At 39.5% G+C, this 19,267-nt stretch overlaps 1 protein-coding gene across 3 annotated transcripts in view; it reads left to right on the forward strand.

Annotated features, from left to right (window-relative positions):
* The window catches only part of Cfap61 (cilia and flagella associated protein 61), a 257,942-nt gene that overhangs the window by 234,392 nt on the left and 4,283 nt on the right, over positions 1-19,267 (forward strand). For all 3 annotated transcript variants that reach the window (XM_015476914.2, XM_048811377.1, XM_048811378.1), the window contains one exon: positions 11,235-11,325. In XM_015476914.2, the coding sequence (XP_015332400.1) occupies positions 11,235-11,325 (91 nt within the window). The remainder of the gene's footprint in view (positions 1-11,234; positions 11,326-19,267) is intronic.

The raw sequence follows: 19,267 nt of genomic DNA on the forward strand, positions 1-19,267 counted from the left end.
AAAAAAAAAAAAAAAAAAAAAAAAAAAGTGGGAAACTAGGGTGGAACAGCCACCAGGAATTGAGGTGAGAGGGAGAGACCAGAGCCCAAACACCAGTCCTTATGTATCAAATGCACTTCAGGAGACTGGATTATCAAGTCAGCCTTTGCCTTGGGCTTTTCAAATCAGGAGAGGAAAGTAGCATTACAAAGTAGATAGCATGGAATAGCAAAGTAAATAGCATCAAATGGCACAGGCATGTCTGAGTGGCAAGCAGAACAGCACATGTGCAGGAGAGACCCAGGGCGGGGCTGTGCTCATTTTATTACAACCTTCTCTTGCAGTAACCAATATAACCTCCAACGAGCAAGAACTCAGCTTCTGCAAGGAAAACACTAATTACTCTTAAAGACCCCAACACCTCCAGGTGCTGTTACATTGGAGACCAAGCCTCAGTATGAGTCTTGGTGGGAATAAACCACAGCAACTGATTCCTGCCAGAGATCAGAACTTAGGTCTTAGTGCCAATACATCATAAGCCATTTTTCCATAGAGAAGCAAATATTCATTTGTTGAGGTCAGTTCTAGATTGTGGCTGTGAAACCACAGCCATATGAAATACAGAGGATACTTATTTTTCTATTATCTAGATCACAGCAGGGGACAACTACAACTGGTTATTGAACAATTAGTTGGTTTTGTTTTCAGAAGTATTAATCTTACCCTTCTAGTTCTACCTCAAGGCAATAAAAAGGTGAACTAGATGCAGATTCTGGCAAACTGAAGTTGGACTCGAGGAAATAGTCAAACTTCTATTTCAGTCTTTAGGAATTTTTTTTTTCTGTCACAGAGCATCAGGGCTATATCTGTTTGTGTAATATGTGGCATCCCTGGGGAAAATGTGCTGCCTCCAAAATACAGGATTTAGCATCCAATCAAATATAGGGTGAACTGGGAATACTTATTGGTTTCCATTTCCGTTTTGAAAACTACGTTTAAATGCACAATTCATTTCCTTTCATAGGCAGAATGAAATGACCATAACACAACCCTATAGTGTGAATACAAATTGCTTCCTGTTTTCTGGATTTAAATCAAGTGTTCTAACTCTGGGAATTCCAACTAAAAACATTCTCCCAATTTTCACAAGCTTCACTTCAAGAAAAGATTTTTGTTAAAAGGAGATGCTACGGAGTCTATCAGGTATCAGAGCAGAACAACAACCATTCTCTTTTTTTCTTCAGAAACAAAATTTGGATTTGGGGATGGTCCACCACCCTAAATTATAATGATTCCCAACCAAGAAAATCATATAGCTAACTGCTGACAAGTAAACAAAACAAAACAAAACCTTAGTGAGGTTTCTAGGAATTCTCCCTAGAAGAGAGAGAAAGGGTCTTCTTTTCCCTTTCTCCCATCCTAGAACATTTCTATGATGACTGAAGCTTAGCAGTCATTTTGCATCATGAGGCCAAGGCCCCCTGTGGGTAGCACTGGGATCTGACCCATAGAACCAAAATGCAAGCCCTGAACATCCTATCTAGACTTTTTTTTTTTTACATGAAAAATGTATACCTCTTCCTTTAAATTAATTAATTACATTTTTGCAGTATTGCTGTTGGAACCCAGTGCCTCACCCTTGCTAGGCAAATGCTGTACCACTGAAATACACAGGCCCCCTCCTGGCCCCACTGTCTTTTTTTTAAAGCCGTGGTTACTTTGAATATTTTTGCATTTACAATAAACCTTAATTGCATTCATTGGGTGTTACAAGATAACTTAGCACAGCCACATTTCTTACTAACTATGGATTCATTTTAATAGGAATTTTTAAAATAAAACAAGCACATCAAACCTGTGATTTCATATAATTTATTGCTTCAGTCAAGGCGTAAGTAATTATTTTGATTTTTAAAAAAGGCAAATCAATCTAAGGAAAATGTGGGAAGAAGCAATCTGGAATATAATCACAAAAGCCCGTGGGTTTCCGAATGACTGAAGTTTGGCAAACACTAGCCTAAGAAAAGCGAGACTTAGAAATACAGCTGCACAAAGGACAGAGAACTGAGGTCAAGAAGGCAGCAATGTTGTTCCTGGCTGAGCGACACTCTAGCCTTTGGTTTCCCAGGCAGCCCCTCACACACTGCTGTCATCAGCTGTTCCTCACACCTCCCCTCCACCCTCCCTGTGTGGACTTTTGGGGGTGGGGACCACTTTTTCCCATGATACCTTCAGTGCCTGGCATGGTGTACAACACTACATAAATGGCCATAATTGATTGATGGCAAAGAATGGCTCTCTAGGTCCTCCCCTTTCCTTGTCACTTGGCAGCCACTGAAGTGAGAAGCTGTGGAAGACACTTCGGACAGAGTGGAGAGATAAGTCCTCATGGCAGTGAAGTGGGAAAGTGATGGAGTGAGGCAGGAGGGAAACAAGGACCGGAGGAAAATGGGTGTTGGAAATAAGGAAACAGGATTTCAGAAGGCCTTGTTGGACCTGTTAGGATGGGTGGGTGGGTGGATTGATGGGCGGATGGATGAATGAAGAAAGGAAGACATGACATCATTTTGGTGTTCATAGCACACATACCAGTATGGAAAAGAGGACATGGGGCAAGGTGGTTTCAGAAAACGTGTTTACAAACCTGCTTCCATCTCACCCAAACCTTAGTCTTAGCACATGCAGATGCCTACTGTGGCTCATGTTGATGAGCCATGTCAGTCTTGTTGGTGGAATAACAAGGATGAGCCACCAAGGCATCCCAAGTAGCTGAGCTGCTCACTGCCACATAAAGATGAGGACCAGCATTCCCGAATCTGATTTCTTAAAGAAAGGCCTTAAATCAGAATTCCAAAGTTATGCAGGCCCAAACAAAGACTTTTGTAGCACATCCAGGAGTCTGTGGGCTACCATGATGTTTGTCATTTCTACCTTCTGTGTAGCAATGTAAGGGCAGCACAGACAAATGGCAGGTTGCTTAGAGGAGAGACAGGTCCTACCAGCCATGCTGTATCCCAGGCTACTCTAATGGGCAGGCTCATCATTGAGCATGACCTATGGGTATGCATTGTAGGAGGAGAACTGTAGGTCCTCTCCCAGGGATCTAAGATGGTGCATGTTCCAGAAAGACATGCTCAAGCAAGAGCATCCTCCTCTGTAGAGACCTATAGGCCATCCTAGCTGCAGGTCCCCACCAGGAGAAAAGGCCACAGATGTTAGTGCAGTTGGGATCCTCTCAAGGGCTCTAAAAGCAAAAGCTATTATCACATCAAGAGAAAAATATTTGAATGATTTTCATTAAAAAAACATTTTTTTGGAAAAATAAATGTTTTTTTTTTTTCCTCTTTCCACTCACCTTTGCATACTTCAGCTATTTCCAGGTGAGCTGTTTAGGTGCCATGAAATGCAGCTTTGCTCCTCTGCAGCTCTCCCTCCCTATGCAACTGCAGAAAGGTCTTGGCCTTGGAGTGAAACCCAGGCCTTTAAAGAACACCCTTGACCCTCTTCTCTTTCCCCAGAGACATGTTGTACTTTTTCCTGAGGCCAGTGAGTGGAACTTCTTCCCGTGTACTGTGTCGATTGCTTTTCTCAGCCTCCAGCATGGCCAATGGCTGGGCTAGTTATCAGATCCCCATCCCAGTTTATACGCATCTGTCGATAAAACAGCCTGAACAGCCAGATGAGGATGAGCTCTGGAGTAGTCTAATCAATTGTTTAATGATTGGGCCGTATCGACCAGAAATGGTTAATTCAGTTCTACAAGTTGATATTTCCCAGAGCTTCTTAGAAAAATGTTTGATGTTCGACAAAAGCGATGGAGAGTGTAAGCCCAAATAAACCAGGTCTGTCATTGTCATAATGAACAGAGACCATAATGTCTTCTGCTGAGGTATTGGAGATTTTATGTAACTTTTTTTTTCTCATAACTTTGTAGAGATGATTGTGTGTTAACACCCAAATCCACAAGTACTTACAATCCACATCTTCTGTCACAGAACAGAGGGAAGGAGGCTGTGTCTGACTCCCGGATTCACAGCCCCGCAGTATATTCGGGCAATTGAGAGTCAGAAGGGCAGTAGGTGACTCTGTGCCTCACTGAGGAAAAAATAAACATTGACACAGGAGCTCCTAAGAAGCCAAGAGGCAAAATGGCCTCACGCGCATTCTTTGTGTAAACTCACCAAGAAGAAGCACAAGACGCATCCAGATACTTTGGTTGACTTTCTGGAATTTTCTAAGTGCTCAGAGAGGTAGAAGCATGACTACTGAGGAGGGAGAAAGACCAGAAGACTTGGCAAAAGTGGACAAGACCCACTGTGAAACACAAATGAAAACCTGAGTCCCTCCTGAAGGGGAAGCAAAAAAACAATAATAAATTCAAGAATCCCAGTGTACCCAAGAGGCCTCCTCAGGCCTTTCTCTTGTTCTGTCCTGAGTGTTGCCCCCAAACCAAAGGAGGACATCCCGGCCTGTCCATTGGTGATGTCTCTCTCAGAGATGGAGAATAGCACTTCTGCTGACTGGAAAGAAGGCTGCTGAGCGGCCGGAAATCTCCAACAGGGACATTGCTGCCTACGGAGCTAGAGGAAAACCTGGTGCCGCATAAAAGGGAATCAGCAAAGCTGGAAAAAAGCAAGAAAAAGGAAAAGGAGGAATCTCAGGAAAATGAGAAGGAAGGGGAAGATGAAAATGATGGTGACACATAAGTTGATTCGTGTTGTTTGTGTTTTTCTGTCTATAAAGCATTCAGCCTCCTGCACACATCTCACTCCTTTTAAAGAAAAATACTGAAATGTAAGATTGTCTAAGATTTAATTTTCAACTGTGCAGTATCTTTTTTTTTTTTTTTGTAAACTTAACCCACTACCAAATGTGCATCTTTTCCTGAAGGGATTTCCAACAGGCACTGACCTTGCTGGCATGGAAATCTACAGCAGGTTTTTGCTGTTGTACAAGACAAATTGTTTATATATGAGGATGGTTGTGTTTCATTTTTTCATCTTTGACCGTCTCTGGTGGAGCATATGAAAAAATTGTTCTGTTCACGGAATACCACTCTATAATTGCAACAACAAAAAACAAAAACAAGTCTGCAGCTGTTTTGCAAGCACTCTGAGTGCTTCTAAGTAAATATGATTTTTTTAAAATTAGTATTGTACTTTCCATAGGTCTGAAGATTTTCTTAAGGGGAAGCTAGTCTTTTGCTTTTGCTCATTTTGGATTTTATGAGTTATTATAGTCTTTTTATCCAGCTATTTAGTTCTTGATATACCCTGCATATCATGAGAGCAGTAACTAGTTAAACTGAGGCTATCCATTGTTACTATGTTCTTTATCTGACCAGCTTTCCTGAAAATGTCTAGGTAACCCAGCTATGTAGGTACCTAGTGACTCCATAGCTTCCTTTTTTTGAATGTGAATCGGAAAAGAAATTAAAACTGTTCTAAACAGAAACTGTAAGTGTTCCTTTCTTCCCACTCCTTGCCACCACTTATTACTATTTATGTTCTTGATGGGTTTGATTTCCCTGGTTGCTAGTGATGTTAAACACTTTTTTCCTATGTTTATGAGCCATTTGCATTTTTTTCTTTTGAGAAATGTTTGTTCGGTTCATTTGCCCAATTGTCAGTTACATTATTTGGTTTGGGCTCCACCCCTCACTGCTGTATGCGTGTGTGTGTGTGTGTGTGTGTGTGTGTGTGTTTTAGTTCTTTATATGTTTTGGATGTTACTCCTCTGTCAGACAAGTAACTAGCAACGATTTTCTCCCATTCTGTAGGCTCACTCTTCATGCTTGTACGCATTTTCTTTGCTGTGCAGAAGATTTTTAATTTAATGACATTCCTGTTACTGATTCTTGGTTTTATTTCTTATGCTTGAGGGGTCTTATGAAGAAATTCTGTGCCTATACCTATATGCTGGAATGTTGACTCTATTTTTTTTTCTATAGTTGCAATTTCTGGCCTGATTCCTAGGTCTTTCATCCACTTTGAGTTGGCTTTTGTGCAGGGTGATAGATAGGGATTTAGTTTCATTCTTATACAAATGGCTATCCAGTTTCCCCGGCACCATTTGTTAAAAGGCTATGTTTTCTTCACTTTGTGTTTTTGGCACCTTTGTCAAAGATGAGATGACTACATCTGTATGGGTTTGTCTGCATGTCTTCTCTTCTGTCCCACTGATCTAAATGTGTGTTGTTATGCCTGTACCGTGCTGTTTTATTGCTGTAGCTCTGTAGTATAATTTGAAGTTGGGTATTGTAATACTTCCAACTTTGTTCTTATCACTCAGAATTGTTTTCTCTATTCTGGGTCTTTCATTTTCCCACATGAATTTTCAGATTATTCCTTCTTGTTTTGTGAAAAATGTCACTGAAATTTTTATGGAGAGTACATCAACTCTACAGATCACTTTTGGTAACATGACCATTTTGGCAATATTAATTCTGCCTGGTACATGGTAGGTATTTTCATCTTCTAACATCATCTTCCATTTCTTCAGTGTTCTGTAATGTTCATTGCAGAGGTCTTTCATCTCCTTGATTATATTTATTCCCAGGTATTTTATTTTTTATTGCTTTCCAATGTTTATAACAACATAATTCACAATAGCCAGGCTACAGAACCAGCCTATGTGTCGTGTCTATCAACAACAGCCATAATGGAGAATGAAATTATGTCATTTGCATGAAAATAGATGGAACCGAGAACATCATGCTGAGTGAAATAAGCCAAACTCAGAAAGCCAAGGATCAAATGTTTGTTTTGCAATAGCTAGAGAGAAAAAAGTAGGGAGATCTCATAAAAATAGAAGGGAGACCAGTGGAGGACAGGTAAGGTGTCAAGGGGGATGGAGGAAGTGAGGGAACAGGGAAGAGCCGGGGAATAAAATCAACAAAAGTATGCTGGATGCATGTGTGAATATACCCCAATGAATCCCACTTTTATGTGATTACAATGCATCACTGAAAAAATATACATGTAAATAAATAGAAGGAAAACCAGAAGAGAAAAGGAAGGGGAACTGGGGAAGAGAAGAGGTGAAGAAAAAGGAGTGTACCAGGAAATGAATTGGAGCAAATTATGTGCATATATGAATATGTCACAGTGACCTCCAACATTATGTATAATTACAGTGCACTAACATAAAATTAAAAAGAAAGTCTTTGAACTTAAAAAATTAAAATGTTAATTTGCCAGAAACAAACAAGATCTCAGGGACCATTGAGTAAAGTGTGAATAGAAGCTGAACTACTTGGGGGCTGTGAGTGGTAAATGGCTGAGCACCCAGCATGAAGCAGAACACAAAGGAAATGGGTGTCAGCATTCCAGTGGTTGCCCCAGGGGCGTCCAGTGAGTGCTTTAAAAAAATCACTACCAAAATAAGCAAGGATTGAGGAAGAACCTTGCAAGTAAGATTCTTCACTGGGTAGATTTTGTGAGTCAAATATTTTCTCTTAGAGGAAAATATTCCTTCTCACAGCCCTCTAAAACGCAGGGTATCTAACACCAGCTTTACCAAATACCAGCCACTTCCTATTAATTATCCATACCTGCTTCAGAGGCTGAGCTGAAGGCCTATAAACAGAGCAGACCAAGGACATTTTGGAAACTGCTAGTCATTTTCTTTCTAACTTTTGTTTGGTTCTAAATGCCCTCTGATCAGGGTCAGATTTGGAATAGGAGACCTCCTGCTTCTGAGTCTGGGAACCCTGTTTCACCCCTGGCTAAGCGTGTAGCTTTATGTATATTCAGTTCATTTATTTGGCAAGCTGAGAGCAATCTGCTGTTGCAGACAGACACGAGAGAAGCTGTTCTTAAAATGGGGAGGACTCTGCTGATCCTCATGGTACTGCCCCAGCAATCCCAGGTAGGGGGAGCATCGTTTAATGAGTCTCCCCCTCCCCCTGCCTGTTTATTTTTTGGTTCTGGGGATTGAACTCAGGGGCACTTAACCACTGAGCCACATCCCCAGCCCTTTTACGTATTTTTTTTTTTTTTAGAGACAGGGTCTCACTGAATTGCTGAGTGTCTTACTAGGTTGCTGAGACTGGCTTTGAACTTGTGATCCTCCTGCCTCAGCCTCCCCAGTTACTGGAATCACAGGCACACACCACTGCACCCAGCAATTATTGCCCTTTTCAAGTTATCACTGACGCAGCAATAAGATTGAGAAGGAGTCCTTAGTGGTTAACTTTTTGGTTTGGTTTCAAGGCTAGCTTTTTCTTTTTTTAATTAATTTTTTTATTTATATATGACAGCAGAATATATTATAATTCATATTACACATATACAGCACCATTTTTCATATCTCTGGTTGTATATAAAGTATATTCACACCAATTCGTGAAGGCTAGCTTTCTTATGAGAGCCCAAGAGTTCTTTCTTGAGGGGCGGGGCTTGGGTAGGCCAAATACAGACCCAGAAGCTTCTTTCTTTTGTACATAAAAATGGCTGCCCCCCAACAAATTCTGGGAATATTGGCAACAACAGTTTGCTACAGAGATTGTCCCCTTCTGGACAAGGAGCCCCACATGTTTTTCCATTTCCAGTGGCAATAGTGGGGAGTGTAAAAGAAATAAAACTGCAGGTCTCATAGGTCACTGCTTTGCAAACTGTTTAATATAATGTGATGAGAACAGGGGTCATCAAATATTAAGGTGCCATTTTCGCTAGGTACTGGGGTGAAAGCCATGGAGAGGTCCAAAGCCAGCAAAAGAAATAATTTTCAAAAGCATCAAACTTAGTCTTTGACTTCCCCAGACACTGTGCATACCTAGAAGTATTTAAGAAAATTAAGGGCCACTTGATTCTCTAATGACTTGTATTGGGCTTAATGGGCAGGGGCTCTGGGTATATGGGCATTTAGATGGTGGGCTGTAGCCCAGGGCAAGGAGCTCCATATTCTTGAGCTCCTTCTTTGATACAGACAATAAAGAGTATCCAATGAGCAACACAAAGCAGAGGCATATAGGCACCAAGCAGGAAAGAACATGGGAATAGCACCTGGGTAGTAGGAATACAATCCTACTATCCTGTAAGGAAAGCAGAGAGAAAGTGGTGGGAGGATGGCTGCAGATGCCCCAAACCAAGAAGGTGGGAACTTCTGAAGGTGCCATAGAAACATGGGGCATTTCAACAATGGAGGAAAGGTGGTGATGAATTAAAGAGGTCCCACTGGTTTCTAACTAAACGAATGTCTCAAGATATGTAAGTCCATAATTCCCTGAAACTTTTAGATCTGAGAAGAAGAGACCATCCAGGCCCCACTGTGTTTGGACCCATCTGGACTGAGGCTGTTATTGATGTTTCTGTTCAGGAACATCTCAGTAGGGTGACATCTGGGGAGTTGTCCAGATGTCACCCTACTGAGCTCAACCCTCCCAGAACTCTAGGATTCCATCAGTGCCACTGCATCCATTCAGGATTCCATGTCCTTGAGTAACTACAGAGGGCAGCAGTAACTACAGAGGCCAGCAGTACTCAGACAGACTGCCATGATATGCCTTCCAGCTCTGAGTCCTTCCGTGCTGCAGGGGCCCAGCAAGACTCTTGAAACCTTACTATCATGCAAGCCTTTCTTATTATTCATAATGGCATCCTCCCTTTCTTAGGACATTTGGGACATTTTTTGCAGAGTTTTGCCACCTATTTGTTTAGCAGAATTACATTCTTATATTTATAAAAGACCATTCAGAGCCAGATAGTATAGAATGTATACATTGCAATGTGCACTCATTCAGTGAATGTTTGCAAGATACCCATTGTATGCATTGTTAAGCTGGCTACCCATGGAGCGATCCCACAACAGATGTGAACAGATCCCTCCCGTAAGAGGAATCCATTCACCCATCACCTTCTGAACTCATCCCAACTACCCCTCTTTGGGGGATCTTCATCACCTCCCTAAGTGGTCCAGGCACACTCTGTTGCAGTTCTTGCACTTGCTATTCTCTCTCTGGAATGCTTCCCCTCTCCCCAAAGATATCCACATGGCTCTCTCCCTCCCTTCCCTTGAAGGCTCACTAAGTCACTGCCTCAGGACTGAGCCCTTCCTTGCCCACTCCTTCCACAACACTCTACCCACTATCCCTGCTTCATTTACATTTTTGGCTAAGCAATCATCATTACCTAACATGTGCTGTATCCCCTAATCATCTCAAGAACGCAACTCCACGGTGGTAGGGATGTTTATTTATTTCAGTCACTGCTGTTTTCCCAGGACCCAGGAGAGTGCTGGGGCCATAGTGGGTACAGAATAAATATCAGTGGAATTAATAGTTGAATGAAGAACAAGGTATGCAGTTAAGCAAGAAATTAGGCCACATTCTGTTCAGGTGATAGACAGTAACTGACACAGCTGAGTGCCATGTTGATCCTAACATAGTCTCTCACCATTATATTCGCCTTCAGTGGCTTTACCTCTGTCTTTATCTACAAGTCTTGGAAGGTGCACACCTGCAGGGAACACCCCTTTCTCCTCCCCTGTGTACACAAATGACATCCATTAGTAATACAAGGAACAGCAAACTCACATCCAGAGGAGACTGAAGCCTGTGTAATCCAAGTGGCTCAGACCCCAAAGAAGTTTCCTGTTCCAAGACAATTAGCATGCAAATAAAGTAAGGGTCAAAATACCAATGTTCTTGGTTATTGGAAGACTGCATCAAGTTTTTGGCGATTGTTACTATGGATATTGTTCTCCAGGTAAGACAGCATTTATTCAGTTTTCAGTGAAAAGGTAGCAAATCCAAACACCAAAAGAGATTCAATTAAGCATCAGAACAACTGCAAAGGCCATGTCGCAACACCGAGGTGGCCTGTTTTTCTGGTCATTATTAATCCAGAAACCTTAATGATGAACAACATTTGTGTTATTGTCTACCCAAATTTAATTTGTTTATGCAGCAGTTCAGTTAATCCTGCAATCTGTTTTTCTCAAACGAGGGCAGATAATGGAGACACCGTTCTTTACAAGTCTTCAGGCTTTTAAATTCTGATAAAATCAGGATTCTTCACTGGGTCTTGCCCCAGCTCTGAATTAAACCACTTTAAATGTAATTATGGAACCTGGCCTTACATCAGGAACATCCATTTAAAAAATTGATTGGCCAGACTTTTCCACGAGGCATTTTATGAGCAAACGATTGCAATGGGGCCAGAACTGTAATTTATCAAGGCAAAAAAGCAGGTAAATACTTTATTAGTGGTAATGAGAGAGTTGCCAGCTAACTGAATCTCTTTTTCCCTCACCAGCTACTTCACGGAGCCGTGGTGCATGGCCCTCTTCCACGATCGTTTTATTGATCTCAGGAAAGAGTTACGCCAAATCTTAGCCTCCAAGGAGGTAGGAGTGATTAATGGACATGTGGATTATTCCTTACAAATTACAAGCAGTTGATAGTTGTTGATCATTTGGATTTTCCCCTACATTCCCATTGTATGGCTTTACTTTTTAAGTCAAACTGCAGTTCATGTAAACATACTATGGAGCATGGAAATGTAGACAGTGGTGTGTGAGTTTGCCCAAATCCTGTTATGGGGAAGCACGTTTCTTTTTCCATTTTACAAGTAGCTGTATTTTCATGCTCAACTATCGTGTTGGCTGAAAATTGGCTGAAAAATGAATTGTATTTATCTGTCCTCAAGAGCGAGGATGAAATTCCTTCAGTTTCTGTCTGCCCTTGGCTGAACATTTGTCTCTGTGCTGTTTTAAAGATATAAAGAGAAGTCATCAGGTATCACACTCCCTTTATAAACTGAGACATCTTTCCCAAAGTGATACAGAATTAACTGGAAGTTAGGCCACGTACCACAAAGTTTCCAGGCTTAATGAGAAATTTGACTCTCCAAAGAAAAAGGAAGGTATCTGTGAAACTTTGGGTTGTTTCTTTCAATACGAGAGTCCTTGGCATTGCTGTAAAATGTTAATACAGAGAGCTGTTGAATATCTATCCTAGACTCTATCTTAATTCACACAGACAAGGGCTGGGGCTCTGGTTAATTTCCACCTTGATTTAACATCTAAGTGGGCACCTTCTATGGCTCTATTGTCACGTCCACTTGGGAGCATCCATAGCCTTTAAGTTTCCCATGGAGGTTACCACAGTGGACTACACAGAGAGATATCATGGACCGAGCGTCCCTACTGCATTCCAGCCAAGCATGCACTGCCTCTCATAACACAACAGAACCAAACTGTTAACTAAGAGTTTAGAGATTTTAAATAACCCACTGCGGGTTCCACAGCTAGTCACAACAATTATCAAATTCGAAATTCTCTGGGAACATGGGCACTGAGCCATACAAGGCCAAACTGTGTGTCTTACCGCCTTCTCTTCAACAGCCCCCTTTTCAGAGTGACTCCTTGGACCCAAACTGGGAAGTGTAAACAATTTACTAATCTGAAGTAGATTCAGATTAATTCTGAAGTTTCAACCAAACTGACATGCTTTAGGGTTCACACAGGTAAAAACCTTTAGGGTAGGTAAATGTAAATGAGGGAAGTGGAGGATACTGTGGCTAAATGCAAAAGTCAGATGCTGCATAAGTTATTCAGATTGAAATGTATAAACAGACCCTTGGGGACTGGTTCCAGGTCCCCAGCAATTATGAAAATCCTTTCTGCTCAAATTCTATATATAAAATTGTGTGACAATTGCCTAGAACCTACACACATCCTCCCACATGCTCTAAATCATCTCTAGATTACTTTTGGTGCCTAATACAATGTAAATAGTTCCTGTACTATTTAGGGAATTATGACAAGAAAAAAAGCCCATACATTTAGTAGAGGCAAAATGTTTTTCCCAAATATTTTTTACTATGGTTGGTTGAATCCACAGGTGTGGAACCTGTAGATATGATGGGCCAACTGTATAAGTTAAAGATGCTACAGGACAATCCCCTGCATGTCACCCTGGGGCTGCAAGGAGGTCAGCTCAGGTTGAAATCTTAACCCCAAATGTAAGCCTAGTGCTTACTGAACTTTGCTCAACTCCTCAGACACCTCCCTTCCTCTCAAAATGTGATGCGCAGTTTGCTCCGGCCTCTATCATAAAGATGATGCATTCCTTTGCTAGTGATTGCATCAAAACTCTGTGCCTAAATATTTATTACCTCTAGATCTGAGTTCCTCAATTAATATTTTGCACAGAGGCAAGGGGTTTTAGAATAAGCAGAGTGTTTTATTGTTGGGAGAACACTAATTTCCTAAGTAATTACTGGAAACCATAGGATTCTTAAAATATCTTATCAGAATTGTTATACAGCCCTCTCTTTCTAAATAAAATTCAATTTCCTAAAATGTTAATTTGCCATGGATTTAGAGAAAAGAGGAAGGGCGTGGGGTGAAATGTGGAACACAGAGGACTTCTTAGGGCAGTGAAACTCTATGATATCATACGATGGGCATGTGTCAATTAGACTTTTCTCAAAACCCACAGGATGTACAACACAAAGAATGCACCCTAATGTAAACCTATGGACTTTAGTTAATAATCATGCATCAGAATTGGGTCATCAATTATTTTTTTCAAAAAAAGCTTTATTTTCATCATCCCCAGTAAACTGTCAAATCCAATGGCATCTATCACTTTTGATGGGTCTTCTTGAGCCACCCTGAAACTTTTATCCATGAGCTACCATTAGGTACAGGCCAGTTTGCTATGAATCAACTCAGTGTGGACAGCAGGCCCAGTCAGTAGAGGAATGGCCAAAGACACACTGAGGACTCCACGACCATTCTTATGGATTTTCTAGATTCCTAAAAAATGAAACCTTTGGAAGAAAAAACCTCCACTGGGGGACTGTTTTGCTTCCAGCATTTCCATTTGTCAAATGGGAAGGCCCACATGAAGAGGTGGCACATGGTGTAGTGTCTGCTGCTTGCCTGGTTGGACCAAGTAGGGTGGCTTTGTCAGATTCCTGTGGAATAAGGGCTAGCTCTTCCCACCTCCCAGAGAGCTAAGGAAGGAGTTACAGAAGGGATGTGCACAAGCACGTGGCACAGAAGACTCACTCAGCAAATCCTAGCTGTCACCAGCACCAGTAGTAGTGATGGTGACAGTGGAGACAGCTGTCAGTGAAAACAATGGCACATGAGAAGACAAGCAGAAATTTCATTTAAGATTCTGCTGATGGAAAATTAAAATCTAATGACATCTATCATCTATGCCCTAAAGAAGAAGAAGAATCCCTTTGCTCAAATATCAAGATGATAACAATTTCAGAGAAGTATGGACATTCAGCAATAACATCCCAGAGGTTGGCATTTCAATTTTCCTCTCCCTCCACATGTAGAAAAAGGATAAAAGAAAGATGGTTATCTATGACTATTAGAAATCATCTCAAATCTACATATTTTTAAAATTCATTATGATATCCAAAATCCTGCTGTGAAAGTCAAGAGAGAAACAGATTATAAATTCAGTGACACTACATTTTAGCTGCACATGAACCCTGTTGTCACTGACCAAGGTGAAATTTTTGCATAGTCAAAATCATCCTTTAAAGTCCTTTAAGAAAGTTATAATAATTATAAACATATACACACTAAATGATAGAACCCCAAAACATAGAAGCAAAAGTCAACAGACTTGAAGGAAGAAAGAGGCTCTTAGAAATGAGAACTGGAGATTTCAATATCCCATTTAAACAATGGACAGAATGACCAGCTAGATCAGTAAGGAAAAGAGGACTATAAACCAACTGGACATAGCAGATGTGTACAGAATATCCCATGCAAAAAGAGCAGAATGCACATTCTTCTCAAGTGCATGCAGGATGTTTTCCAGAACAGGCCATATGTGTGGCCACAAAACGTCTGTCAATAAATTTTAAAATACATAAATTATACAAAGTGTATTCTCCAACCACAATGGAATGAAACTAGAAATAATGACAGAAGGAAAACTTGTAAATTCACCAATTTGTGGGAATTAAGTAATGCACTTTTAAGCAAGCCTGTGGGTCAAAGAAGAAACCAAAAGAAATATTAGTAATAGATATAAATGAAAAAATACAATGTGTATAAAATTGTATGGAGTTCAGCAAAAGCAATTTGCAGAAGGAGATTTATAGTTATAAATGTTTACATTTTTTAAAAAAGGAAAAATTACAGATCAATAACCTAATTTTAAAGCTTACAAAACAAGAAAAAGAATTAAACTTAATGCAGCAGAAGAAGGAAATAATAAAGATTAGAGCAGAGGGCTGGGTTGTAGTTCAGTGGTAGAGAGCTTGCCTTGCATTCAGGAGGCACTGGATTCGATTCTCAGCACCACATAAAAAATAAAATAAATATATTGTATCCATCTACAACAAAAAAAAATTTTAAAGATTAGAGCAGAGACAAATGAAATAAAGACTAAAAAATAATAGTGAAAATAAATTAAAACCAAATTTTGTAGTTTGAAAAAAAAATCAAGAAGATTGATAGACTTAGAAAAAAAGACTTAAATTACCAAATCAGAAATGAAAGTGAAGACATTACTACCAACCTTAAAAAAAAGCATAAAAAAAGATTATAAGAGAATATTATGATCATGCCAACTAATTAGTAGATACCTGGATGAAACAGACAAATTCCTAGAAACTGACTGGAAAAGAAATAGGAAATCTCAAGACCTATAAAAAGTCAAGAAATTGAATCAGTAATCAAAAACCTCCCAACAAAGAAAAACCCAGGAATAGATATCTTCATTAGTGAATTCCTCCAAACATCTAAAGAAGAATTAACATCAGTCCTTCTTGAACTCTTCCAAAAAATACAGAAGGAAGGAACCATACTCTGAGACCATTACCCAAAGTCAGAAAAAGACAACACACAAAAAAGGAAATTATAGGCCAATATCCCTTATGATTTATATGTAACAATCTTCAACAGAATATTAGCAAACCAAATCCAACAGTGTGTTAAAAGAACTATACACCATGACCATATGAGATTTGCCCCAGGACTGTAAAAGTAGCTCACCATATGAAAATGAATCAAAGTGGGGACTGGGGGATACAGCTCAGTTGGTAGAGTGCTTGCCTTGCATGCATAAGGCCCTGGGTTCAATCCCCAGCACCACAAAAAAAAAAAAAAAAAAAGAAGAAGAAAATGAATCAAAGTGATATACTACTTTAATAAAAATAGGGGGGAATAGTATGTTCTCAGTTGATGCAGAAAAAGCATTTGAAAAAAATCAAACACATTTTCATAATTAAAACACACATACAAACCCACAGCAATATAAGGTAACTTCCCCTATCTGATAAAGAATAATTCTGAAAAATCCACAACTAATATTACACTCACTTTGGGCTGGGGTTGTAGTTCAGTGGTAGAGTGCTCGCCTAGCTCATGTGAGGCTCTGGGTTTGATCCTCAGCAATCCATATAAATAAATAAATAAATAAAAAGGAAGGTATTGTGTCCAACTACACTAAAAATAAATATTTAAAAAAATATTACACTTAGTTTGAGAGCTAAAATCTTATCTTGAGACCTGGAATAAGGATGCCTGCTTCCATCACTTATATTCAACATTATACTAGAAATTTTAGTCAGAGCAATTATGCAAAGAGAGAGAGAGGGAGGGAGAGAGAAAAGAAAAAAAGGAATGTCATCCATATTGGAAAGGAAGCAATAAAACTATCACTATCATAGGATGATATTATCTTAAATATTCCACAAAATTACTATTAAGCTAATACATGCATTCAGCAAAATTGCAGGATACAAGATCAACACACAACACTTACATTACAGTAATTAATCTGAAAATGAAATTAACAATTCCACGTATAATAGCATCAAACAGAATAAAATAATGGGGAGTAAATTTATCAAAGTAACACAGAATTCTCATTGAAAACTACAAAATATTTCTGAAAAAAAATTGAAGAAGACCTAAATAAATGGGCCTGTATTCGTGGATCTAAAGACTTTGTATTATTAAAATGGTAATACTACCTAAAACTACTTACATATTCAACATAGAATCCTATCAAATTCAAAGGAGACTTTTTTTTAACAGAAATAGAAAAGTTCATATGGAAACACAAAGGACTCCAAATAGCCAAAAATTATTTGGGGGAAAAAAAAAAACAGAGCAAAGTTGATGGACTCATACTTCCAATTTCAAGATTTAGAAACAAGGCCAGGGCATGGTGGTACATGCCTGTAATCTCAGTGACACTGGAAGTTGAGGCAGGAGGATTACAAATTTGAAGACAGCCTCAGCAACTTAGGGTGAACTTGTTTCAAAATAAAAAAATAATAGAAAGGACAAGGAATGGTAAAGCATCCCTGGGTTCAATCTCCAGAACAACAACAACAATTTAATAACACGACATTGTGGTACTTGCATAAAGATAGATATATAGATCAATGGAACCAAATTAAGATTCCATATGGAATATATAAGCTCATTTACATGAAAACATACTCAATATCATTGATCATTGGGGAAATAAAGATCAGAACCACAATGAGATACCACTGCACACCCACTAGAATGGCTGTAGGAAAGAGAGAGAGAGAAAGAAAGAGAAAATAAATGTTGGTGAGGATGTGAAAAACTGGATACATTGCTGGTGGTAATACAAAATTGTACAGCGGCTATGGAAAATTATTTGATAGTTCATCAAAAATTACACACGAAATTACCACATGACCTAGCAATTACACTACCATAAGCATATCCAAAAGAACTGAAAAAGATATCTGAACAAATACTTGTACATAAATGTTCATAAATGTACAGTGGCACATGCCTGTAATCCCAGAACTTAGGAAGCTGAAGCAGGAGAATTCCAAGTTCAAAACCAGCCTCAGCAACTTCGTGAGACCCTGTCTCAAAATATAAATAGATAGATAGATAGATAGATGCCTTTTTTAAAGGGCTGGGGTGTGGCTCGGTGGTCAAGCACCCTTGGGTTCAATCCCTAGTACCGAAAATAAATAAATAAATATTCAAAGCACTATTCATATAGCTAGAAAGAAGAAACAACACAAAGTCCAACAACAGGTCAATGGATAAACAAATATGCTCTATCCATACCTGGAACAGCATTTAGCCATGAAAATAAATGAAGTGCACATTTTACAAAGTGGATGAACCTCAAAACCTTATTCCAGAAGGACAAAATCATATAATTATCTAAATAGATACTGAAAAAGCGTTTGATAAATGCTTTAATCAATGATTTAAAAAAAACTCTCAAAAAATAAAGATATATAAGGAACGTTTCTCCATATATGACAAGCCCAAAATTAATATCAAGCTCAATGATGAAAAGTTGAAATCTTTGATTCTAACATCAGGACCAAGACCAGTATGCCCACTCTTGCTACTTCCACTTAATATAGTACTGGAAATCATATCCAGAGCAATTAGGCAAGAAAAAGAAACAAAAGCCATGCAAATGAGATAAGAAGAAGTAAATTTGTCTCTTTGTGTTGATGACGTGATTTTATATACAGAAAGCTCTAAAAAATCCATCAAAAAGAAGGAGGAAGAGGGGAATGACAAGGAGGAGAAAAGAATCCACACACATACACACAAAGAGAACTCTAAACTTTGCTGATAGATTCAGTAAAATTACAGACACAAAATCAGTATTAAAAACTCAGTAGCATTTCTATATACTGACAATATCTACCTGAAAAACAAATTAAGGAAACATTCCCATTTACAACTGAATAAAAAACACTTAGGAGTAAATTTAACCAAGGAGATGAATGATCTGTATACTGAAAACTATGAGACAATGATGAGAGTAGCCTGCCCAGAAGTCCCACAGGTCTGTCTCTTGCTTTAGTGATGTTTGGATGGAACAGGCCCCAGGGGGTCCCTCTCTTCCAGCTTCCAACCACCTTCCAATCTTCTCTCCAGTTGCAAGGTTTAGGACCATCTTCTCATTCACATCTTGCCTGCAAAACAGGCCAACATTTTTTAATTGTTATCTCCTTATCACCAACCAACCATGGCCTCCCAGATTCAGAGATGGAGACCACCAGCAACTGTTTAATTTACATATTTGGGCCTCCTACACCTATTCCTCTCTATGCTACTATTTCTTCCTTCCTTCTTTCTTTCTTTCTTTCCTCCTCCTCCCTCCTCCTCCCCCTCCCCCTCCCCCTCCTCTTCTTGTAGTTGGACACAATACTTTTATTTCAGTTATTTATTTTTATATGGTACTGAGGATCAAACCCGGGGTCTCGCAGGCACAAGGCAAGTGCTCCACCACTGAGCCACAACCCCAGTCCCTCTAGGCTAACTGTTTCAACTGTGACAATGT

The sequence above is a fragment of the Marmota marmota genome, unplaced genomic scaffold (genome assembly GCF_001458135.2).
Source record: "Marmota marmota marmota unplaced genomic scaffold, marMar, whole genome shotgun sequence".
Taxonomy (NCBI): domain Eukaryota; kingdom Metazoa; phylum Chordata; class Mammalia; order Rodentia; family Sciuridae; genus Marmota; species Marmota marmota.